The sequence below is a fragment of the Lathamus discolor genome, chromosome 5 (genome assembly GCF_037157495.1).
Source record: "Lathamus discolor isolate bLatDis1 chromosome 5, bLatDis1.hap1, whole genome shotgun sequence".
NCBI classification, from domain to species: Eukaryota; Metazoa; Chordata; class Aves; order Psittaciformes; family Psittacidae; genus Lathamus; species Lathamus discolor.
Genome location: NC_088888.1, coordinates 123684951 through 123711445, shown reverse-complemented (window position 1 = coordinate 123711445; position 26495 = coordinate 123684951). Strand labels below are relative to the sequence as shown.

General features: G+C 41.7%; 2 protein-coding genes across 4 annotated transcripts in view; one reads left to right on the top strand and one right to left on the bottom strand.

Moving 5' to 3' along the window:
• Positions 1–19643, bottom strand: PNPT1 (polyribonucleotide nucleotidyltransferase 1). Its single transcript, XM_065682479.1, has 29 exons — positions 19501–19643; positions 18477–18537; positions 18098–18172; positions 17238–17343; positions 16267–16316; positions 15715–15778; positions 15580–15627; positions 14764–14877; positions 14323–14509; positions 13771–13822; positions 13142–13199; positions 12892–12988; positions 12693–12795; positions 11778–11848; positions 10319–10355; positions 9490–9556; positions 9306–9395; positions 8406–8459; positions 7618–7724; positions 6900–6971; positions 6742–6805; positions 5245–5328; positions 4697–4780; positions 3769–3875; positions 3631–3686; positions 3041–3119; positions 2573–2620; positions 2064–2222; positions 1–998 (listed from the first exon to the last, which is right to left on the bottom strand). The coding sequence occupies exons 1-28, from the start codon at positions 19641–19643 to the stop codon at positions 2067–2069; spliced, it is 2334 nt and encodes a 777-aa protein (XP_065538551.1). The 3' UTR covers positions 1–998; positions 2064–2066.
• Positions 19644–19788: 145 nt separating this feature from the next.
• CCDC85A (coiled-coil domain containing 85A) overlaps positions 19789–26495 on the top strand; it is a 271108-nt gene continuing 264401 nt past the window's right edge. For 2 of the 3 annotated variants that reach the window (XM_065682466.1, XM_065682464.1), the window contains exons 1-3: positions 19789–19857; positions 22340–22424; positions 24084–24167. The gene's annotated coding sequence lies outside the window, so the exon portion shown is untranslated. The remainder of the gene's footprint in view (positions 19858–22339; positions 22425–24083; positions 24168–26495) is intronic. The other variant, XM_065682465.1, reaches the window with a different exon arrangement.

The following is a 26495-nucleotide window of genomic DNA, read 5'->3' as shown; positions in this document are numbered from 1 at the left end:
TGGCACAGTTGGTTCTTCCTTCTTTAATATTGTAACTTAGATTAAAAAAGAACGAGCAATTGTTACTGTACATTCACATTTCTCCTCCCTCCAGTGCTTTGGTTTTCCTTTCAGGAGGCTCAGAGCCCAAGTTGGTACTGGCTCAAGTACAAACTGGTGAACAGCGGAAGGGTCTCCCCCCTTTCATCTGCAAAGCTGTACCTCACGGGAGAAAACCAAGTGGTTCTGCGAGCCCCTGGGTGAATGGTCTGAAGGCTACAAGAGGCCGGTGATGCCAGAGGCCACATTCCATTGATGGAATATGATCAGTAAAGGAATTCTGACACCCTTAGTGAGGGTGTTTCAGGGGGAAGATTTATCCCATCGATTGCTTATTCCAAACCAATTATTTTTAATGTTTTAATGATGTATTTTCCAATGAACTGTTAACGAACCCAGACAATAATGATGTTTCAGCCAGGTCCTTTGTTTTGTCCCCCTTCTGCTCAGATACTTCAGCAATCTGAACCCTAGCACAGTTACTGATGTATTCATGTGAAACAGTGTCGATCATGTCAAAGGTGATACTTCAAGTCTGTGTTTTGCTCAACACTTCAGTCTTGCACCCTGAAAAGCCAGTAAAACTCGGATCAAGAGCGTGTCTCAACCAAGTAACAGGGTAATTCCTTTTCCCTGGAATACTCGCTTCTCATCTTTACAGTTTTGACAGGACAGTGAGAACAACATTAAGCACTGCAATGTAATCTGCTCTTCAGCCTACACAATTCCACGCTCAAGAGCCTCACCCTCGTCACATGTGAGAAAAGCATCGCTTGGTTCTGGTTTTAAAAGGGTTTTTAATCAATTTGAAGGCTCTGAGGTTCCACATCACCTTGAAGCATAAATAGTGTCTATTTTAACGTATGATTCACTACCATCCACCTGCAGATCCCTGCGCAGACATCTACAGATTCTAGCAAAGGTCGCTTGGGTTTCCATCAACTATCCCAGCTTGCTTCCTGAAAGAGACAGAAAATCCCCAGTAACCAACTGCTCATACCAGGGCACGGCATTCACAGACATTCCTTCAAATAATTCATTACTTAATTCATTTAATTTCTTCCAGGGCTGTGAATCATTCCTAAAGATTGCTCTAGATGGCCTCAAGTTACCACTGGTGCATTGTACTCCTGTGTGCCAATCTCATTGCGTAACTGGTCTTGGTTTTAAGATCAGACGCCTTCGTGTTCTAATGGATTCCCAATGAAAACCAATGTAGACAACAGCACGGGGAAAAGTATAGGCATAACTCTTTTTATGGGCTTAAACTAAACCAGAGCAAGTTCAGGCTGGAGATAAGGCAGAAGCTCTTCCCTGTGAGGGTGCTGAGGCGCTGGCACAGGGTGCCCAGAGAAGCTGTGGCTGCCCCATCCCTGGCAGTGCTCAAGGCCAGGTTGGACACAGGGGCTTGGAGCAAGCTGCTCCAGTGGAAGGGGTCCCTGCCCGTGGCAGGGGTTGGGGCTGGAGGAGCTTTAAGGTCCCTTCCAGCCCAAACCAGTCTGGGATTCTATGATAACTCTATTAACAGTCAAATACATGCTGGAAAACCAGTTCTAGGGAAGAGCCTTGGGCATTCCATTAACTGAGATTGCCTGAGAAAGTCTCTACTAAGTGACTCAGAACAAGCATCTTCTTTTTTCTTCTCCTCCCCTCCCTTCTTCACAGAATCACAGAATCGCCCCCTTAAAAAAAGGATGGCAAGGAAGAGAAGAGGGAATGCTCCCATGGATGTTGTAGATGAACAAATGAGTTTGTATTGGAGAAAGTAGGCTGTGTAGGATGCCTTAAACTGTCAGGGCACTTGAACCAGTTTTAAATATCAAGCTCTTTACCTCTGCAGCACACAAAAGGGTGTGATAAAGCCACGGATAACTTATAACATGCTGCAACATAAGTGACAAGCAGTACTTGCACACCACCGAAGGGTAACTGTACTGTAGAAAAACAAGACTGATACAATTCTTCGCAACAGCTGTAAAGAAAGAACTGTACTGAGTCATCCGAAGCTGTTCCTACGGCCTTACCTGTCACTGGGATGAAGTCGATGACTGTGGAACGGTACCTCCCAGGACAATGCTGTTTTTGTCAGTCAGGGTTTTAAGCACAGTTGTAGCTGGTGCCTGCAGAATCTTACGTGAGAGCCTCATTCTGCCATCAGTTGGGTCACGTCCAAAGTATTTAACCTGTGAGGAAAACGAAACACTTTCAGACTGATCAACTTAGAGAGCTGGAGATAGAATTTTCCTTGAAAGGTAGTTGTTCTGGTCTGGTTTTTCAATGTGATGCTAGCAAAGCCATAAACAACAGGCACCATTAGCTTATATTGCTGTCGAATTCATGTGGTACCCTGATAGCAGGAGGTGGACACTCAATAAATCTAACTTGAAACGATCAGACCTTTAACCAGCAGAGAAAGGGAATGTAACAGGAAAAACACTTTATACACACCAGAACCAAAAAACCAAATAAGTCACTCAAATTCTACGATAGGAACAACAGTTTGGTTGCATTTTAAAGTTAAAGAAATACTTACCTGAATTTCTTGTCCAACTTCTAATCCCAGGGCACTCGGATGTTTAATCTGGAACACAGTGAGTTTGGGAAGAGTTTATTGCAGTGTGACTGATTTTGTTAGCTGTAAAAGTTCTTTCTTTTAGGGATTCCTCATGCTACACTTCAGACAATCACAGCAACTCAACGCTACCTTATGAACAGCAGGTTTCTAAGTGTAGCATAGTAAAGGGATTGCGGATCTAAAGAACTTGGTGATGCACATAAAAGCACAAAGAATAAAACCATAGTAGACATATAGTTAGACTGTTTGCAGCTCTAAGTACAGCAGAGGTTAACCAAAAAGGCGCTGCTCAGCTAACGCAGCTTTTAACATGAAAACAGTCTCTGCAACAGCAGATGTGTTACAGCTAAAGCAGACTCTGTTTAGTGAGAATTGATGAAAACCATATCTAAGCGTCCAGTTTGTCCTTGCTTAAGCAGGCATTACCTTTCTCTGATCGAGTTGCGAGTTATGCAGTAACACTGGTGTCATGTTCGGATACAGTTTTACCATCACTCCGGAGTCCCTGCAACAGAAAACAGCAGGGTTACCTCAAAATGCACTGACACGGGTCTATGGATTTTACTCTGCATATTGACCCCATGGCAAGCATTAGAAAACTTGTCATAAACAAGGTTTTATTCCTCCCTTTTCAAAATCTTATCTCAACCACAACATGTCCTCTCGTTTTTCCTCAGTTGGAAGTGCATGGAAATCAGCCATTTCAGGACTGTGTATTTCAGTAATTACCCCCCAGAAGTACATGCAGTTTTTGCAAGACCTATTGGATTGAGAAGTAAAAAGCAAATTCCTACCACATCAGATACAAAGACAAAAAAGCCTTAGGTTTTACTATACAAATATCCCAATAGCTAAACAAGCAGCAAAAATAAATAGACATACTAAGAAACAAGAGTATTTTCAGCTGAAAAAACACTAGGATTGACGCAGGTGTCACTGATACATGTTTGGCAATCATTTTACATCATAAACTACATAAATTAATTTCTACTTTAACTTCAGAGCAGGTCTTATACCTTATTTCAGTTATCGTGGCTGTATAAACTGCACCAAATTCCAAATTCACTTCTTGCTGTAGGGGGAAAAGAGAAACCAGTAAGACACATGTTCACCAAATGCAAACTGAAAGAGCCAACAACAGAATTCTCCCTTACATCATCTTTGCAGATGTCATGGATAAATTCTCTTGCTTCATGCATGGCAATAGGGGTGGGGGCAAACACAGAATACGTCTCTTCATCCAGCTGACTTACAGTTACACCTTTGAAAGAGGATTGAATGAGAGGTTTTAGGTGAACAGTGCTACTGCTTCAGCAAGCAGTTATATTCAGTAAAGACTTGAATAGAGCAAAATGATTTTGCGCAGACTCATTAAGATCTCAAGAGCAAAAAGGCTTTATTTAGTTCATAGGCAGAGAAGCTGCATAGATTTGATCTACACTTCAGCATATTCATGACCACACTTGCTTAGCTTTATATCTTGCATTCAACACTATCTGCAAAGCTGCTCCTAAGCGACCCTTCAACTGCATCTTCCCTAAGCCCTGAAAAGCACCATCACACGTGCACCACACCGGGAATTCCTGCTGTGAGACAAACTGCAAGCACTTTTACAGAGAGAATCTACACAACGAAGTAGGGTGAAGCTCACCTCAGCTGCATCAGCACTTCAAAACATGTGCATCTATTACCCAAGACACAGCACAGACTCACTTTGTACTGAGCGCTGGAACACCTAACACCATACGAGTCTGAAAAAACAGTGTTTTGCAGCCTGCAGCATAAAGCACAAATTAAACCTGCCCTTTTCTCTTGACATTTCCTCCTATCTGCTTACTAGGTCATTGCTGAAGCACAAATGCCAGTTTCATGGAGATGGTCTACAGAAAAACCGGGAAGTTTAAGTTTAGCTACTTATAGTTTCTGAAAGGGCATAAAGATAGCATTAAGATTCAGCAATAGCTGTGCTAATAATACCTGCGCTACTAAGATCCACCAACCAAAAACTCCGCACTAGCAATACACATATAGAGAAGCTAATAGCACATTAGGATAATATCAGAGGAAGCAAGAAAGTCTCACCAGTCTGTGCTTGAAGCTTTTTCAGATTATAGGCCCCAGGACCAACAAACCTTAATCTTTTTGATAGTGGAACGTGGATAGTTTCTGAAAGAAAATGTAAAAGTACTCTTGAAATGCTTAATATAATAACCTTGTAAGCTATCACGAACTATGTCATGTTCATTTAGGTTTTAATCTTCTAGAGCTGCTGTACTGGCTGAACATTGATGTAATTACATTGTAGAATTGAAGTGAAAACATGGAACACAAATACTTTGATGAGTGTAGATTACCTTATGCCGTATCAATACTGACACCTTTACCCACTCTGAGAGTTCCATATAACTTCAGTTTAATTCTGTTCTCTGGTGTACAGCAGTTTACTGCTGCTGTCCCACATGGCAGTAAAACCCCCCCAAATTCACCTCAAAACTCAAAGGAAAAATGACTCCAAGGGGCAGAAACACGTAACAGACATTCATTAAAAACCAACTGGTTTAAGCAGCAGCTTATTGTTAAAAGGTAATTATAAAATAGATGAGTTCATATCAACATATAACGAGCATTACCTACAACGGGTCCACTTTCTTTCCTATTAGGTCTGGGTTTTGCCAGTGTTTGGTTCATAATTTGTAAGATCTCCCTCTTTGCAGCTGTGGGGTTGGGGGAGAAAGGAGGAGGAAGGACAAAGTAAAGAGTTTCGTGTAAGATGGAAATACATGTATGCGGTTTCTGTTATAAATAAGCTAAACATCCATTCATAGAAACCTGCCTCCTGCCTAACTTGAGAACGTAGCGTGGTTACCTAACACGTTTCAGGCAGTGCGCGTTCGCTGCAGTACAACCTTCTGCTCTGTGCATATAAACTCCACCCCTTGAGCACACTCAATGATTTTATGCTGCCCAGAACATACACACAGTTCTGTTTCAGGGTATCATTCAGATGAAGCAGAGTGCTGATAAGCCATATTTTGATCACTTATGATACGCTGGCCTGGAACTTTAGCTGAGCTGCGTCAAGTAAACCACCACCGAATAGGAATTAGGAGTTCTTACATTTTAATAAGGGTCAGAATACAGACAGCAGTAAATTTCAATAGTAAATATAGCTGAATTTATGATAAATGAGAAAGAGTTTGCTGTTCTTTTTGTACCAGTACTGTTGGATTTAGAAGTCATGTAATAAGGTGCTTGTGTGTCAGTTGACATCCATTTCAGATGCTTCCTCCCCTTCCCAACTGTCACCAACCAAAAGCAATCCAGAGTTTCAGTGCACAAACCCGCACCTCAGCCTTTGCGACCTGTGTTACTCATAAGGAATCGAGCTGCTAGATCTTAACCATGAACTCCCTGAGATGACACCAGGTTTTACTTCAGGTCTAAGAACACCACTGCTCAAAAGACATTTCAAATTTGGTGTAAAGTTACTTTAAAGTTAGTCTGGAGTTTATTTTTATCAGCCCTTTTTACTGATGTATTGCACAGCAAAGAGCAAGCCTTTTTTCCCCAACTTACCACATTTGTTTCAATACTGTATGACAAATATGTTACCAACTCAGGTGGCTCAGTAATGCCGTATCAGTCACACACAAACTACCGCATGCAAATATTTCACAATGTATTACCCCGATGCTGCTCTTTTGCACGTTAGTTTGCTATGCCACTGATTTTATTGCAGTTTCTCCAAACAAAGTACCTGTTGTACCCAACTGGTGACCATTAGAACCGCACCAGTTTGTTCTGGTTAATAACAGGAACCTCCAGGAGCAGCAGACACTGTCACTGGGGCTGTGCCCAATAATATGGAACTTAACAGTGGTGGAAAGGGCCGGGAGTTTTGGAGATTGAACGCTCTCCTGTGACACAAAAAGCCCTTTACTTGGTATGAAGTGCCTACATTGAAGTAGGACAGGCAACACCCAAACCAGACCAGTGCTTTTTGAAGATAGCTTTTCCACAATGAGAACAGCAAAATAAAAGTATTATTTAGTTTCGTAAAACTTCGAATTTAGTATAATTTATCATATTATATGATAAAATGGGTGCAAATACAAATATGGACCTACCTGTAGCTTGCTGAATAGCTTCCATTACAATTTTTATTGGTATTCCTGGCAGTTTTAGATCAACCTAATAGGAAAAGGGTTAAGCGGCATCAGTATGCAAGAAAAGGTTTAGATACCATGGCACAGTTTCATTTTGGGAAGATTTAATGTTACAATACCTGTAAGGCAGTTATTCCTTTATTAGTACCTGCCATCTTGAAATCCATATCGCCATAGTAATCTTCAATTCCCTACCAGCATAGACAGAAAGAAAACAAATTGGAGTAACTTTATCCCAGTGCCAAGCCTCCTTATACTAAAAGCGCATCCTGTGTTTCAATAAGCCACCAAGCAGTTCTGCAGACTTGGAATCGTTTCTAAGACTTGCATGGTTGTCTTCAGCCTTATTTTGCTGCCCAGGATTAGCACTGCTCCCTTCTCACGTCATAAATAAAGAGCTTTGTGGACTAGCTCTGAATAACTGGTCCACAGCTGATTTTGCACTATCAGTGGATGCCAGGGTGCAGCAGCAGCAGTGTGACAACATTCACTCTTCCCCCTTTAGCAATTTTCCCTATGTCCATTCAATATGCTGTGGCTTTCAGTAAATTATTCAAGAATTATTAATCCAGAAAAAAGACAAAATTCATTGGAAAGAGAGCTTATGAGAGCTTAAAAGAAAGAACTGAGTAATTACTAAAACCTGAGACACATGACCGGACATTTCATCGAGATTTTTTGAAATAGGGAAAGAATCTGGGAGACAAAACAGAGAAGATGAAACTATTTGGTATTTCCAGTAGTGCATGTTCCCGACCTGACTGGGTAAAACACTACACAAAAGGGCATAGAGAGGATTTAGAGCAGCAGTAACCACCACAGTGCTAGGACACTCACCAGGATGTCCGTCAACAAACGATAGTCCTCAATATCTCCATTTTCCGGACTGCATTTGGTAATGAGCCCTATGGCTACACCTGCAACTGCACTTGATACTGGAACTCCTAATAGTGGTAAATAAAAATACATTTTTGTAACATTTGGTTGTTTCCAGATCCTGTAACACATTATCATGACCAGCAGGTCGAAGGAGGTGATCCTGCCCCTCTGCTCTGCTCTCATGAGACCTCACTTAGAGCACTGCATGCAGTTCTGGTGTCCTCAACATAAAAAGGACATGGAACTGCTGGAACAAGTCCAGAGGAGGCCACGAGGATGATCAGGGGACTGGAGCACCTCCCGTATGAAGACAGGCTGAGGAAGCTGGGGCTGTTCAGCCTGGAGAAGAGAAGCTGCGTGGGGACCTCATAGCAGCCTTCCAGTATCTGAAGGGGGCCTATAGGGATGCTGGGGAGGGACTCTTCATTAGGGACTGGAGTGATAGGACAAGGGGTAACGGGTTAAAACTTAAACAGGGGAAGTTTAGATTGGATATAAGGAAGAAGTTCTTTACTGTAAGGGTGGTGAGGCACTGGAATGGGTTGCCCAGCGAAGTTGTGAATGCTCCATCCCTGGCGGTGTTCAAGGCAAGGCTGGATGAAGCCTTGTGTGGGATGGTTTAGTGTGAGGTGTCCCTGTCCGTGGCAGGGGGGTTGGAACTGGATGATCTTAAGGTCCTTTCCAACCCTAACTATTCTATGATTCTATCATATGTAGTTTATCCTATTAAGTGCTGTAGTTCGTACCTGCATCCATTAGTGCCAAACTTCCACCACATGCAGAAGCCATTGAAGAGGACCCTAAGGAGTTAGAATACAGAGAAAAAGAAAGTATTAAACACTGGTCAGAAGTATCTGAAACAAAACTTCTCAGGGATATCCTTCAATGACAGCTTGAAACGTCAATTGTTCCAGAAAATCCTGTGCAGCAGCACACATGCTACCATAAATAACTGCAATTAGAAGTTCTCTGTGGGAGAAGTATTTTAACAAGAAACGGGTAATACAGTTTGAATCTTTCATGATACCAACACCAAAAAAGCTCAACAAGCATCACTAATAAATACCCTAGGTAAGGAATCTGTGGGTTTGCAAGCTGCAAATGGGTCCCCTCTCTCCACTGACCCCTTCTCCCAGCCACCTCATCTCACTGCAGTGCTAGTGAGAAGTTCCTCGGGGAACTTCTTGCCACACACACATTGGAATCTGCAGGGAGGCGACATGGAGAGAGCTCTCTCCCAGACTGGAGATGGGAAAGAACAAATACAGACAGCCAGGAGAAGTTACCTCTCAGGCAGTGAGGGTACGAGCTATGATTAAACACTGAAGAATGGGGCTCAATACATGCTGACTTTATTTTCCTCACTCTATAGCATAAAAATGCCCCCAAATATTATTAAACTCAGATTTCCTATTTACATTTCATATTTATACTTTGCTGCTACACAAAGTGGAAGAAAGGTCCATTGTTCATGACCATACACATCCTTTTTAAGTACTTTAGGTAACAGAGGTATCAAGATTAAGAATGTTAAAAATGAAATTTATTAACTATAATGCCTACAATTCAAGCTTATCAAACTTGAGCCTTTTGGAGAACCAGATTTAGTCTCTGGCACTAGGTTAAAAGTCAGAAAACCATAATACCATTTGACTCCAAGACTTCAGAAGTAACTCGTATTGTGAATGGGAAATCCTGGGGGATAACTGGTTTCAAAGCTCTTTCTGCCAGCGCACCTGGTTATAAAAGACACCAAACCACCCATAAATAAAACTAATCAGATAAAACATTACAACTTAGGAGCATTGGACTGCTCTAGTCTGAACTTACCATGTCCAAGTTCTCTTCTGTTCATACCACTCACTTTGCCAATCTCGTTAGTTGCATAAGGTGGAAACTATGAAGTAAAAAATGTGTATAGAGAAAATTAGCTAGGTGTTTTTTAATTATTATTTTAAAACACACACTTAGAAAAGATCCTTTGATGCTTTGGTGCATCTTATAGTAAAAACACATTAAAAAAAATCAAACCAGTACACTGCAATTTCAGTCCTGTAGACTGACTGCTATTAGTCACTCAGTCTGAAACCAGGAGCACTGTAGGCAGTGATTAGTGAATGTTTTACTTCCAGAGAATAAAGCAGTCACAAGGTAGCTGAGAAACAGCACAACAAGTTTACTCCAATCAAACTTGCCAAACAACATATCAGAAAGCTTGTTTCCGTCATACAGATAACAGGATAAGATGTGCCTGTTGCCTGTATGAAATACTCTGGGCAAGTTCCAAAGGTTGAGAGAGATCCAAGATGTAAAAGGACTTATTGACTGTTGGTGTAGTATGTCAGCTGAACATATTAATAGAGTTGAGTAAAAAGAATAGAGCAGATTAATCCTGTTTTCAGTAACAACCCGTTCTTAAGGAGCTCACCTAATGTTAAGATATTAAAAAGACTGTATCAGATGGCAATTTACATATTATCCAGTGCTTTTTAGGAAACCAATGGTTTTGTTCATAAAGTGCAATACAAATTCACATAAGAACTTTAATTCATAAGTTTTAGGAAAACCTGGAGATAAGTGTCCTTGGAAGTGATCAATATCTCCTTTAAAAGCCCTTCTGTGAATCATGCCGAAAGCTGGGACACAGTAAAGCTCTTACCTCGTAATGCAGCATGAAGTTTTTATCTTTTATCCCACTAAGAATTAAAAACAAGAGCATGTCAAAAAAGAGCCATCAAACATACAATACAATAAGCAACTTGTAAGATCACATGCAGTTACGCTTACAAATAAACCCAGCCAGAACCATAAATCAATAGATTTGCTGATCACCCACATTTTTCCTAGGGTTTTCTATGTAGAAAACAAATTGAAAAGCACAGTCTACAAAATAAAAACCCATATGTTAATCATCATCATCATTAAAACAGTGTTCCTGGCTGTTCTGAACAGAATAGGCCTGTCAGTGCTTCATGCTGGTTTTGGTGTGTCTGAAGGAAGAATAACAAACGAAACTCAGACTCTCAGAACATCAGCATCTTGCTGCACACAATGCAGTACAGGCTCAGAAGCTTCAGCACTCAGAAGAACTGAGAATCTCTGTAACCACAAAATAGCTTTTGATTCAATCAAAAAGCGTGCTCAAAAAAGTTACTGAAGTATCATAAGATCTGACTCAACAATAAAGACAAAAAGCTCATCTATGAAGAAAGTTGCATCAAGTCAAGACTTGCACACGGATTCATACAGAGGCATCGATGAAGCAACCCACTGACTGCTAATTAAGCTCCATTATTTAAACACAGGAACTGATTTCCAAGAATACCAAAGTTACAGAATACGGACAAACAGCTCCAGGCCAAAAGAGTGTCAGCTTTGCTTCAATTAAGATGTAAGCTTCCCACACTGGTGGGATGAGATCACTGAACTGCAGCTTTAAAGGGAAGGAGTTTCCCCTCTCAACGGGGTAGCCCTCAGCAGTGTTAATGGCACAAGGACTTGCTAGACGATAAGTTAAATTTTCCTCACTCCATTAACAAAGAACACACACATTTCACCCTCTGAACTTCTTTATTTTGAGACAAAATGAGAATGTTCAGATAGACTGAAACAGTTGGGGGAAAAAAGCCCATCATTCAGTTATCTGCATTTTAGCTTGCTTTCCACTCAAACCAAACTTGAAACAGCACTTCATGGGCTACATGCATCCAACCTATCGAGCAAAACTGCCAAACTTGTGAGAAATAGATTGAGTAAACTCATATCAAGTTCCAAGTGTGATGATAAATACCTGGAACGAAGAGAGAATGAACTTTCATCAACCGTTTTATATAAAGAGGCTTGACATATGGACACAGTTTTGCAGATTCAAGAGTAATTCACTATTTCCCTTCTTTCTCAGCTGGACTGGATGCTGTTACTTGTCATACTCCCCAGTTTCAAATGTGCATCTATGGAATTAATGTCACCTCAAAAAGCAACAGCCAAGATAACTCCAAAGTCTAGTTTTACACATTTTTCAGTCCTAATGGATAGCGAAGATCAAGTAACTTATCAACCGTACTTAAAAGCTCACCCTCTTTTTATTACCACTGACAAAACACCCTAGGGAAGCATACCTCACTGCTGTTGAGATAACGTCCGATTTTACACTTGATTCTATAGAGTCAAATGTAACTGTACAGAGAACCTAAAATAAAAGGACAGAGAGTAAATAAACTGCTCATACACACTTCCATCACTGCCAACTTTTACTGTATATGAAGAATCAGAAAGAATGATTTCAGCAACAAATACACTGTCACCTGCAAACCTCTTCCTTCATTGCACAGATTTATTAGTATCTGCAAAGATTATACAATCACATTTAAAAGTTAATAATTTAATGCTTCTTAAAACTGGAACAGTTTGCTCCCTAAAAACTAGACTACTTCATTTAAGAGCCTGGGCCAGATGTCATGCAAAAGAGCAAGCCTGTTTATCAGACGGACTGGCAGCATGTGTTATTTTTAGTGGGGAGAGCACTGAGGAGTAAATCACTGCTTGCAAATATGCATGTTCCCTGTAGTAAGTCAGATCAATGGCTGACAGGAAAACGGCTTCTAGGAAAATGAGCTATAAAAATATAGCAGACCCAATCTCATGTACAATTTTACTTTAATCCCTCCAACAACATCTGACACTTTAAGCAAAGAAGAGAAAAGAAGTCTCATTAATATGACTTTTGGGGTACGGTCTCCATATTCAGTCCAGGTTACGTATGAAGTTCCTTTTAAAAGATGCACAGTTCAGTGCTGCTCTGCACAGCAATGACCCATTCACTGAGTCACCCATTTGTCTAAAACCAAACAGGATTAAGTTTTACATTAAAAGCTTTTGTTTCAACAAACATCTTTAACATGAAAGTCTACACAGAGGGGTGAAAAGATACAACTTTGGACTTGCTCTCTTCTCAAACCACCTCCCCCCAAGACAATGAAAGACACAAATCAGCTTTTAATTGATTTACAGTTTCTGATGTTTCAAGATATCACCTGTGTTTGGCCCCTCTGAAATAAGGCTGATCCATGAAGCATTTTGAACATGTCCACTTCACATTTAATATCTCTGAGGGAAGTCAAATCCCTCCCGTCACACCTAAAGTAACAAGCAGAAATTACGAGATCAATGAAACTATAGTCTTGGATAGAAAGCCAACAGAAACGTTATTCAGCAGCAGTTTGATCTCCTTACCTTCTGTATTCATTCAGAACAAGGTTTCGGAAAATATCCTTTGAAACCACGTTGAAGGATTCGATGATTTCATAAGGCTCAGCCTCTGGAAATTTTTCTGAGTATAAAGAAGAAATTGCATCTCAAGTTGGAAAATGAATTTTAGGTGTCTTTTACTAAAGTAGCTGGGCTAACAGAGCCCACTGTAGCTCTCAGTAGCATCAGCTCCAGGTAAGCATTCTCTAACCATTAAGAAAGCAGCAAATCATACCTTTCAGCTGTTCTTCTGTTTCAAGCCTTATTTTGTTAATTGCTTCATCTCTAGATATCTAGAACACAGAATTTGCAGCCAGTTAACTCTATAGAGCAGAATAATGCAAGTTGTTGGGTTTTTTGTTTGGTTTGAAATTCTGTAAAGCTCAGGGAATAAGGACTAGGATTGTCTCACAAATACCAGGTTGGAAGGGACCCCAAGGATCGTCTGATCCAGCCTTTCTTGATAAAAGCATGGTCTAGAGAAGATGTCCCAGCACGCTATCCAGCCCAGTCTTGAAGAGTGTCCAGTGTTGGGGAACCCACCACCTCTCTGGGGAGATTATTCCGATAGCTGATGCTCTCATTGTGAAAGATTTTCCTCTTTTCCACAACCAGAATCTCCCCAGGAGTAACTGGTACCTCTAATCTTTATGTGACTCCTTGTAAGAAGGGAGTCTCCATCTCCACATACAGCAAACTTATATTCTTATATTCTGGTATATAAGAATTTACAGAACAATTTATTATAACTACTGCAAATATATGCAGAGAAGAGTTTTTATTATCATTAGTGTAAAGAACTAAATCTTAATACAGTTTCATTATGATATTAGTAATTGTATCATGTTTGAATTGATCACTTACTTTATCATGGCCTGAATCCGTGAACACCGCGTAGATCTTGTTGGAAGCAAGTCTTTTGGAAGAAAAGAAACAACTTTTGAAAACACAGCTTATAGAACACATAATTAGGTTTTGAGGACTAAATGTTTGTCTTTGTTAGCAGTAGGAAAGCCCCAGACTGACATTTATAAATGTTAGTAGCTCCAGCTGCATTTCTTGCCTGCTCTCCTGCCACCTCTCTGGAACTAATTATCACTTCCACCGGACATGCCAACTTCTCTTGTCAGCCTTCCACAAGAAAGGCGTACTAACTTACACTACTTCCACTGGGGTTTCAGGGTGCTTGTTTTAACCTGTTCTTTTCACTAAGTATAAAAGAGAACTGAAGGCTGCGTTCCTAAGGTTCTATGGAAAACATAACAAGTGCTGAACGTTCAAAACATGCTATTTTGTTAAAACAACCCCTCACCCCCCCAAACTATCTGATCAGAGCTCATCAAATTAAATCCTGGTTAAATAACCACTTCGAGTCACTTCAGAGAATTCAGACCAAATTATTTGGTCTGGACTTACTTCTCTGCACATTCCACAATCTCTTCAGGAGCAACATACAACTTCTGAACAGTTCTCTTGACAACACCCCGTTCTTTCACTAGCTGCTGAATTCCCTGGATTATATGCTGGGTTTGCTTCACCCCTACTTTGATGGCGTGACAGAAGTCTTGTTGCAATATATTCTCAGCAGTTGCTTCCAACATAACTGTGAACGGAAAGTTAAAAAATTACGTATTATTTTATTGCTCAAAAGCAATCTAACTCAATTGAAGAAATACAGATTAACATTAAACTGGATAGATACAATGGAATTTACTTTATCTAACCAAAAGTTAAACCTACCACTGTTATTTACTCCTAATACTGTGTAAAAATACAGGGTTCAAAGATGAGGGGAGCATCAGAGACACTAACTTGATTTTCAAACCCTCAACAGCTATTAATCATGAACTTACTTACCAACTTGATTTTGTGGAGCTCCAGCAACAACTAAATTTAAAGTACTAGAAGACAACTGTTTTCGAGTTGGATTGATAATAGTTTCTCCATCAACCAGTCCTACTCTTACTGCACCTACAAAGAAACTCCAGATTATTATTGTTATAATAAGGAAGTTCTTTAAGACATCATTTTACAGTCATTTTTGGTTTTAGATGTGTAAGTTTCAAAGCTAAGGGTTCATTGTGAAATAGTAGCATGTTAGCTACATATCAAGAACAAATGGGTAAGGCAGAATTATCTATTCTTGATTTTCTTCTGGGTTAGGCATATAATGCTGAGTAACATTATACACAAGGCTGTAAGTTCATTTGGTTTAAGTCCTTTGAGCACATGTTCTCTAGAAAACAGGCAGGTGAAAGGAAAACACAGCTAAGTATTTGTTCTTGGCTAGATCATTTCTCTTCCCCCAAAATATTCTCAATGAAATAAAGCTCTTCTTAAGCTTGAGTTCCTGGGAAAAAAAAAGCTATATTCCTATCCATCTGTTTTCTACATGGTGTCTTTCAAGACCAAGTTTCTCTAAAGAAAAAATAAAGTGAATGGTCTCTATACTATACTATTCCTGGACTATAAATCTGTCCAGAAACACATTTAGCCCAGGAAAAATAGTGCTCTGAATTGCAATAACCCTACCCATTGCAAAATTAGTTTCAATAGTTGAAACAAAAGCTAGTGGACTTCAGATTCAGATTCTTATTAAAAAAGAAAGCATGAACTGTGGTCTAAGCCTTCCATTATGTTCAAATCATCCATCGTTTCAAAATATTCACTTACCAATAGGACCATTCCATGGGATATCAGATAATGCAAGTGCTGCAGAAGCTGGAATGGGGAGATAAAAATCTGTATTAGAAATAATGGATCGCATTAAATCACACACAAGCAGGCAATTTTTAACAGTCCTCTTACCTCCATTAATTGCCAGAACATCGGGATCATTTACACCATCTACTGCTAAAAGATTACAAAGGATCTGGCATAAGATAAAAGACAATGAATAATTTTGACCTACACATTTTAATTAGCTGTCAATACAAAGCTAAGGACAATAAAGCAAAACTTTCCACATATTTATACAAATCTATAATTGCAAGTAAAAATTTGATCAGGTATTTAAACTGGAAAGCTCACAGAAAATTCACTAATGTAAATGTATAATATCATATCATACAACATACAGCATTAGCTTTTCTTTCCTCTGTTGTACAGAGGATATTTGAATGCTGTTCCTCTACAACAAAATTTGGAAACTAGTGTGTAATAAAAATAATTTGAGACAAGGAAATAAACTAAAAAGCAGCATTTCTCTATTAGACTTTTTCAAAGTATAAACCCTTCCTTGATGTTCGTGAAAACTGCTTTAATTAAACCACTGCCTAGATCATGCAAAATTTTCACTGGATATACCCAAGATTTCCATTCTGAAGGTAACTACAGTTAACGACAATGAGCACGACCTACCTGCGTATCATAAAAGTAGCCTGCTGGAAAGAGTGGTCTGATTGACCGATCTGCAAAAGAAAGAGTCAATGTCTAAGAAGTATTTGGGTTTCAGTAGTTAGTATTCAGTTTGCATTCTAATAACCTCATGAGAAGCTGACAAATGGTTTAAACGAGACCCAAACCAACAAAAAAGGCAGAGAATCGGAAGGAAATGTAGCATGATGTATAATCAAGTCTAATATTTCACTCTGAGTGCCACTGAAATAAGAGGTATTTGGGTGAGCAAACGAACCGTTGGAAAAGTCTATGCTTTAGGATACACACAACCTATCAGTATTTCATCAGAAGTATCCTCAATGAAGGGACACAGTCCTCAAAGAAAAGCAACAATCATGTTTCCATGATTTCCCATTAATCTTATTTCAGCCTGAAGCATATAGGACTCTGTGTAACAGCCTAGGCCTTATAGGCTGTTCCCTCTTCTAATTATTTTCATTGCTGCCTTAAGATGCTGATGTATACATGTAAATGTTGAATTCCGAAGTGTTCTCTTATTCATGAATGGAAATAACCATGATGAAAATAACTTTTCAACCAGGATCATGAGGAAGAGAATGAGTGTACACCAATCAGTAAGTCTGCCTCTGTATTTCAGAGTTTAGCTTGGTTGCCTCTTCCACCTGTCCAGAGATGGGCAACGGCAGAGGTAACATCTCTACAGTTAGGGTGAGATCTTAATATCCACAAAGGTGACAACAAGCTTTCTGAAGATCCAGACTTATATAAAGTCATATGAACGCAGCGCATGTGATGTATTGCTTTGAAAATCAGTACCGATAAACAAGAAACCACAAGTTTGCTTCCCTCTGACATTTCTGCAAATCAACTCTGCGAAGAGCAGTTAGAAATCAATGCCGTTTCAAACATTCATATTATTTACATATTCCAGAAGAGTTGAAATAAATTGTAAATGAAATGTTGCAGCCTACCTATTACTCTGCTTGTAAGAATTTCTTTATCAGTGGAACCAAGCTCTCTCCTTAGATAGTTTGTAGGAATTCTCCCTGCTGCAGCAGCTTTCTGGCGGTAGTCAACCTTTTAAAAACAAAACAGGGATTCCTAAAGGCAACAGATCACTTACCTCAGAGCCACAGATTCATTCAGTTTAGAAGGGACACTTCCAAAGGCCTGTAATGCTCAGAACAGGGTCAGTTCTGAATTCAGATTACATTATTCAAGCTCTATCTTGATGCCCAAATGGACCCTCCCATTCTATATTGCATATAGACTGCTCACCCAGTTATTTCCCAGTCTGAGCTGTGCAGAGCACTACTGCACCTCAAGTCCAGAGGGATTCCAGGGCACTGCTACAAGTATGAAACAGGCCGTGTTCCAGGACAGATCCCTGAGGAGCTATTATTCAGTCTGAGCATAAGTCATTAACCCTTAATAATCACAGCCCCCTGAGCTCACAATCCAACCAGTTTTCCACACATCTGAAATGTAAGAGCTGAACTTCGATGTTGGGTGACATGGTTTAGCGGGAGGCATCCCTGCTCATGGCAGGGGGGTTGGAACAAGATGATCTTAAGGTCCTTTCCAACCCAAACCATCCTATGAAGTTCACAAGTTTCTGTGAAAAGCCTTGCTAAAGTCAACACAGATAACATCCACACTCATCCCTCATCCACAGAGTTGTTTTGTCAGACTGTTACTCTGCAGTCCAGAGTCTGTAGTCTGCTCTTTGCATTCCCCATTCCCCCAGCATCTTGAGCTCCACTACTCAATCATTACCATTGCTAAGGTTACCACTGATGATCACAAAACTCATTTTGTCCTTAGTACTTACCACTAATGGCATAAATTGAGATGCAGAAGGCTTGGTTTTACTGACTGCTGTGACCATTACTGCTGTGTCACCTAGCTGGATTGAGAAAAAAGAAATAAAGTGAAATGACCTGCAAACAAAATATTGTCCAAATCCCTAAACTTATTCAGACTAAAACTCCAGAATACCCTTTGCAGAAAACACTCACAAAAATCCATGCTTCACACCAATACGTTTGCTTTCCAAACAAAACTCTGCCTTACAAAACACAGCTAGTGGTTAATTACGGATTAAATTGCCACTTGAAGCTCTCTATACTTTTAGCAGGTTCTGACATCCTAACAATGACTGTTCAGATGCAGACATTATGAAGTTGCCCAAATTTCGACTGTTTTTTTACCTGAACAACAGCAGATCCATCAGCAAACCTCGCCAGTTTTCCGGAAGACAATTCCATCTTTCTGTTGGAAAGAAATAATCTGTTATTCATGGTGAATCCAAATATATTTTCCAGTAAGTTCCGTGTTCATCTACAGCACCAGCTGTATAGAATACAGGCTACACTTCACACTGGACACAAAAATCCCCATTAGATACAGAAACTGGAACTCTTTGTGCAAAAGTCCCCTTAAAAGTGCTTTTGGCTCAAACGACCTACTTCGTCACCTTGCAGCAAAGACCTGCAGCTACACTGGATCTCACCTGAACTCACACATATGGCTTAGAGGCAAGACATTTTGCTCATACTGAAGATGAATCATCCACCTGTTCTAGGTGGAGGTTGGTTTCATAGAACCCCAGCCTGGTTTGGGTTGGAAGGGACCTTAAAGCTCCTCCAGCTCCAACCCCTGCCACGGGCAGGGACCCCTTCCACTGGAGCAGCTTGCTCCAAGCCCCTGTGTCCAACCTGGCCTTGAGCACTGCCAGGGATGGGGCAGCCACAGCTTCTCTGGGCACCCTGTGCCAGCGCCTCAGCACCCTCACAGGGAAGAGCTTCTGCCTAAGAGCTCAGCTCAGTCTCCCCTCGGGCAAGTTCAAGCCATTCCCCTTGGCCTGTCCCTGCAGGCCCTTGTCCCAAGCCCCTCTCCAGGTTCCCTGCAGCCCCTTTAGGCGCTGGAGCTGCCCTGAGGTCTCCCCTTCAGGAGCCTTCTCCAGGCTGCCCCAGCCCAGCTCTCTCAGCCTGTGTTACCACTACAACACACAGGTGCGCACCCGCTGTACCCGCACAAGACAGGGAGCTCTCCTCGGGCGCCCAGAGCCCCTTTCCCCCGCTCAGCTACAGAACACTCTCTCCCCCATGCCGAAATACCCCTGCCCCGCTCCCAGAGCGCGGGACCAAGGCCAGCGGCACTGCCCTCACGGCTGCTGAACCCGCCGACCCTGCCCACAGCCGGCACCGAGAGCCCCCTCAGCGACCCGCTCACCTGCCGCCCACCTCCACCGTGAGCGCGCGGCAGGCCCCGGCCGCCTCCGGCAGCAGCGGCCGCCGCCATCGCGCCGCGGCCCCGCCGCCAACGGCCCAACCGCGGAGCGCGGCGCGGCGGCAGCTCGTGGTGGCGGCGGCCATGGCGAGACAAACCCCGCCGGTAGCCGCCATCCCATTGGCTCTGGGAAGCGGCGGGGGACGGATGCCGCGCAGTAAGGTGGAAGCGGATTGGCTTTGGCGCCGGTGGTACAGTTTCGATTCCACAGCGCGGAGCCCTGCCGGTGACGGCGGCTGAGGAGGGTCAGACCGCGCAGGGCGCATGGCCCCTCATTGCAGCCGTCCTCGGAAGTCTGAGGTAAAAAGTGGCGCAAAAAAGCCCCATGGCGGCCCCGTCTCTAAAGACACAGCTTTAGAGCTAAAGCTAGATTAAAATGTGGGTGGAAACGAGCACAAATGGGGGTCAGGCTGAGGGAGAGGATACCTGTGCCATGGCTGCAGCCTCCTTCCCACCGCTGCTGCCTCAGGAGACCTTGTGCCACCTTCACACCCATGGAGCCTCATCCGGCTGCCTCCTCCTCAGTATTGCCGCTGAGTGACAGCAGCCACAGGGCCTGGCGTGGGGGAGCTGTTACAGGTCAGAAATCCCAGCCTGGTTTGGGGTGGAAGGGACCTTAAAGCTCCTCCAGCCCCAACCCCTGCCACGGGCAGGGACCCCTTCCACTGGAGCAGCTTGCTCCAAGCCCCTGTGTCCAACCTGGCCTCAAGCACTGCCAGGGATGGGGCAGCCACAGCTTCTCTGGGCACCCTGTGCCAGCGCCTCAGCACCCTCACAGGGAAGAGCTTCTGCCTTATTTTGCAAAGTGCAAGAGCAGGGTTTGACAACTGGAAAAAGGGAAATACAACCCCCATTTTCCAGAAGGGGATTACAGACCTTTCAGTCTCACCTCTGTGCCTGGCAAAATCTTGGAGCACATTCTCCTGGACAACATGCTAAGGCACATGAAGAACAACAAGGTGCTTGCTGACAGCCAGCATGGCTTCACCAAGGGGAAATCCTGCCTGACCAATTTGGTGGCCTTCTGTGATGGGGCTACGGAACTGATGGACAAGGGTAAAGCAGTTGACGTCATCTACCTGGACTTGTGCAAAGCGTTTGACACTGTCCCACACAACATCCTTCTCTCTAAATTGGAGAGAGATCAATTTGATGGATGGACCACTCGGTGGATAAAGAACTGGCTCCACACAAAGAGTTGTGGTCAATGGCTCGATGTCCGGCTGGAGACCAGTAACAAGTGGTGTCCCTCAGGGATTGGTGTTGGGACCGGTCTTGTTTACCATCTTCATCACTGACATAGACAGCGGGATTGAATGCGCCCTCAGCAAGTTTGCCTAGATGATCTCGAGGCCCTTTCCAACCCTAACTATTCTATGATTCTATGATTCTATGATTAATATGTCTTTGATTTTCTAAGAGTGATAAAGGAGTGGTTGGAAGCATTCATATAATACAAGAGACATGAGCAATACAAGTGGTGTCTTCTGTTAAGCACAGAGGTAGTTAATTGGAGCTTTTAAAACCTAAATTAAACTGGGGAAGCCAACATACTTAAAGCAGAGAATTGCATGATACAAGTGACAAGCAGAAACAGCAGGGCAGTAGTTCATGGAGAAAGAATGCCAAGCTATATATGTATGTTGAAGTTGACTGATGTTAGAAAGAATCAAAGGTGTAGAGAAATATGTAGAGAGGACTTAAAAATGATCTATAAGTAGAAATCTTTCTAACAGTCACTGACCATTCACCACAAAGGACAAAACCACATAGAATTAGCATGAAAAGTGTTTTTCTTGAACACTTTTGCTGTCAACAGTAACCAGCACACAACACTTCTGCATTAGCTCTAAATACGTGACACTTTGTCTACGTAAAAGAAACTGAGGCATGTTGTCCTCCTGACTCTGTCACTAGTGATACTACACAGTCATAACTATTCTGACGTTGTTCTGAGATCTTAGAGAAATGCCATAACTTTTAAACTCTCGAGAAGCAGCCATGCAAAATATATGCTTCAGCTTTAAAAAAAGCTATTCATCCACATGACTTGTATCAAAGACTGAATTCTATAGCTGAGATTATGTATGGTTGTAAAAAAGTCCAGAATAAACATAACAAAATGTTTTTCAGATGGTGCTTTTAAAAATAACGATCAACCTTGTTGTTTTTTCCATTCAAACATGCATGAGAAGAGTTAAACATTTCACAAACAGCCATGAGCATTGAAAATAGAGCTCTTGACTTAAACCAAAATTATTAGATAGCTTTTTCCACACATCAAAACGAGAAGCCTGGAGTGTACGTGTTTTGTAACCATCATGAGCTTAGGCAGCTCACTTTTAGCCTGTATGTCTGTGCCCCATCCTCTCCAGCTCACCAAGCATACTGGTGCAACTTACGTGACAGCAGCAGCAAGCTCATTTATATTAAACCTTCCCAAGTTGTGTGGAAGTTAGTTATGATCCATTTAGTCAACTTCCGTGGCAAGAAGCAGCTACCATTTGGCATACACTCTTACACTGGGTGGTTTCTCATGGCCCCGATTTCTCCCGGGCTTAAGTTTATGTTCTATTTTATACTGTAAGATTAAATTGAGCTCCTTAAATGGTTTTGATGAGAAATTACATGCACTTACTATTTTATTTGTTGTATTTAATGTTTAAGTGGAACCCATTACACAAACCTGGCTCTATGAAAGCAACTCGTAGGGAATGATAAAGATAGCACTTACCGTAAAATAAAATCTCTCAATAATAACTTGCTTTTCCTCTTTTTGCAGACAAGGGCAACACTGGAAAGAAATAGTACCTGCTACTGCTCCAGCAAAGCTTCCAGTAATACCGCAACCATATCACCACACACAGGTAAGATATATCAAGCTGCTGATTTCATTACAAGCTGTGAAGAATAATTAGGGATGTGACAAGGGCCAGCATTAAGTAGCCCAGGTGCCTGCTCACATGTAATGCCCGAGCCAGTAACATTTTAAACTAGTAAACTTGTTCTAGTAGGATACATATCTCTCATTCTAACTTTTTAAAGAAGCCTTAAGAGCGTATGTTGGAATAGCATGATTTTAAAGAAACTTCTTTTCTCTTTCAGTTGTTCTCCCACTATTCTTGTCATGTTTAGCTCCACCTGAATTCCCTGCTGTATCTCTTGTGATAGCTTTCAGATGCTGCTAGATTTCATTAAACTTGCATTAGCTGCAATGATTACTTGATTAAATCTTACTGTTTTTTTCAGAAAACTAATTTGAGTAGTAATCAAAGCTTCTGTGGCAGGTGAAATCTTTGATTTAAATGAAGGGTTTCAGAATAAAATTAAGAAGGTGGGTTGTTTGTATCAAGTAAATTACCCAGCCACAGTTGTCTGACTTTGGCTTGTATTGTCTTCATGGGGCACCTGTGCCTCTTTTTATTTTAGGACAGCACCAGCCATGCTTTCTTTTCTTGGGTGCTTGTGTGCTACACCCTACTCTGTTCCTGAGCAGGAAGGAGATGTGAAGTAGCAGCGCAGTATGTCCCTTGCTTATGGGAAGGGAGGATCAGTTCAAGCAGGGGATGTAGGTAAATTTGAGCCTGTAATCATCCTAAGCATTGCTGGTCTTCTGCCTAAGCTGTAGATGTCTATAGCCAAGCATTTTCTAAAGTGGGTGCTTGAATCTGTGAAAAATAGGTACAGATGAAAATCCCCTTTTCCTAGACCAGTGCTGTGATTCCTGAAGTAAGTTATATTTTTTGTACTGTATAAAGTGCAGCTAAGGTGGAGGATTGAACAATTGTCAGAGGAAATTCTTTCTTTTTTTCTTTTTTTCTTTAGAAAAGGTAGTTAGGAGTGTGTGTATATATAGCTTATGTGTTTACATCCCATCTACTATAACCCCGTGCAATAGGCACATACGGTCTATAATGTTTCTGTTGAGTAAGAAGGTTTCAAGACATTTGAGTCTTGACTGTTATTGCTGTGAAATCTGAAACTAGTGGAAGAGTTGAGGAAAGCGGTTGCTTCCCCGTTAGTTGTGGTAGAAAGCAACACAGACAAAACAACAGACAAGACTGACTTCTTTATGTCTGTCTCGGCTATCTTGGTCTTTTGTATTAAGTTAAGAATCAACTGGTTTGATGTTTAGCAAACTTTTAAACCAAGGTGTCCTGCTGGTGTATGGGATGTAATGTGTCTCCAGCAAGTCAGCTTTAAGTTATGCTTTCTGTGAGGAGAAAAAAACAACAACTGGGAAGTTGGGTCTTTTGCAGCCTCCTGGAAGGTTAGAAACAGCCTCAGATGTATTGAGTGGGAGTAGTTTTAAAACTGAGGGTCCGTAGTGAAAGCTTGTAAATGCAGATGAAGGGGCTTTGTTGTGCAGTCTTTGACTAAAATGTGTTAATGTGAGCTGGCAGGAGCAGTTCTGTGGGATGATGGGGGGTGCCTGTCTGTTTCTAATAGCAGTTGTTATACATGCTGATAGAAACTCTTCTATATTACTTGGAAGTAAAGACAGAGTTTGTAGTTCTTCTTTCCAGGAACTTTAATGTCCTTGGCCAGGTATTGAAGTGGAGCTGTAGCAGCTTCTTGAAGCCATGGATTTGGGTCTTTTTTTTGGTTTGGTAAACCACCCCAGTTCATTAATCTGATACCTTAAGTCCGAGTTCCTCCAAAATCATTATCCACACATGCTGTGAAATTGTATTAATGAGTATTTCCATCCCCTGCTAAAAGGAAAACTATTCTCTGTAACAAAGTCTCTCCAAGGAGTTACCCTCATATTTCATGCTACTTTTTGTTGAACTACTTTCTCTTTGCCCAACTCTCTGGAAACAAGGATATTTGAGGTCAGTGTCTGGGCCTGGCAGTGGTACCATGTGAGTGTCCTGTTTGTAAGTATGTGTGTATTTACTACTTGTGTATTTGTATACATGCGTGTTTACTTACTAAATGTGTAGGCCTGTTAGCATTTGAGAATCTGCTAATATTTCTTTTAAGTATTTGTACAGTATCTTTGAAGTAAATACCTCTTTTGAAGTGTAAATATGCTTTGGTGGTAGGTATTGAGCTGGGGCTAACGCTTGTGCTGAGAGATGCTCATGGACAGAAGAAAGGCATGAGCAGATGGACCTGAAAACACTTTTCATTTGTTGTCATAAATGATGGCATTTGGGTTGGAAATGGGAGGAATGTCATAAAGTGGGGTGAGATTTGTAACTGGAGTAACTTTTGAAAGCTGTGTGAGTACCACCAGGTGTAAATGAGTGTGGGAGAGTGGTTTCCTTTAGCTGAGGCAGCAGCTGGTAAGGGTGGAGGAGCAATATAGAGGGAAAGAGTCTTTTGATAAAGAAAAGCCTGCAAGCAGGAAGAGCATCTCCCAGAGCAGTGCAGTGATGGCCCTGGAGGTCTCAGGCAGTGCTATTGTTCATGTTTAGAAGTCCCTTTCTCTTGTTTTCCAAACTCCTGGCTGAGAAAATGTCCTGCAGGGCTCAGTAAAAGGTTTTAGAAGTTACCTCATCTCACAACAAAGTTTCTCTTATCTTTGGATGTGTCACTTAATCGTCTTTGGCTTCAGGAGAAAATTGGAGGGATGAGCATCTCCAGTGAGAGTTATTGTTTTTAAACAGTTCTCTGGATTACAATATGTTTCCTCCAGAGCCTGTGAAACATCCCATTTTCATCCCAGAGACTGTCCCTTGTGCTACGTGCCTTTGCTGGAGTCTTTTTGGAAGACCCTTGGAGGGGTCTCATCGTGTCCTTTCCATAGTGAAGAAATTGAGACCACCCTGGCCACATCTGCAGCGAGCAACCTGCGCAGAGAAAGACCCTAAAATGGGTTATTTCGTGCATCTTTCTCTATTTAATCTTCTGCCATAGGGTGGCACTGGTGAGCTGACCAAGGGATTCGCTTCTCCTGATGCAGTCCAAGCAGTGCTCGGGCTGTTTTGTGGTGATTCCTGCAGAGTGCAGCTTCTGCCCACACAACTCCTCCACAGCTTGCTTGGAAACTTCAGAAAATAGACTGAATATTTGTGGAACCATAGAAAATAAGGGTTTTTTTCATTACATATTATCACACAGCTCTCTAATCCTTCACACAACCACCCAGCTTGGCTCTTCAGTGAGATCAAATGAAACCTGGGTAATTTTTCACTTGCAGGGATGAATAAGTGGCACAGAAAATAATTATTTTATTTGACATGAAAGGGAAAATCTGCACAAATGGTGAATTCTGCAACATTTACAAGGGACAGTGCTGTCCCCTTTGGGCAGTCAGAGTGAAGAGTGGATGAAGAGCCAGTGGTTTAAAAAGGAGGACCTAGAGGTATGATTTTAAGCTTTTTTTCAGGCATTTACATGACCCCTGAGCATTCAGTGCTGTATTCTTAACAAAACAGCCAGAGTTTAACATAAATGGAAAAGCACTCTGCCTGATAGGGATGATTTTTAGATACCTGTTCTCAAAACTGAATTAGCACCACTTCTAACATGACAAATGACTTTTGTGACCTGTATCTTCAGTTGATTTAGAAAGAAATGCAAGTGAACCCCATGTGCAATGCACAGAGCTTCCAGAAGTATGTGCTGGTTTGCTGTTGATTCAGTTCTTGTGTGCCCAAGTTAAAATCATGTGAACTCTGGCAACTTCTCCCCCAGTGTTCCATCCAAGGACTGAACACGGCTCAGGGCTCTTCTTTGTGCAAACCTGTGAAGCCATGCAGACCTTTGTTGGCTGTGAAGAGCCAAAGGTCTAATTTTAACTGATTATGATAGGAATGATTACAAATATCAAGGATACAAATAGCTCTGAAACAACCTGAGGCCCTGAATTATTTGCCCAGGGCTGAAAACTGAGCAAATGGCAGTGACAGACTGAGGGTGGGCATCCTTTTGGGAAGGTGTTTTCTGAAACAGAGGTCTTTGTTTGATGGGCAAGTAGCTGTCTGGTC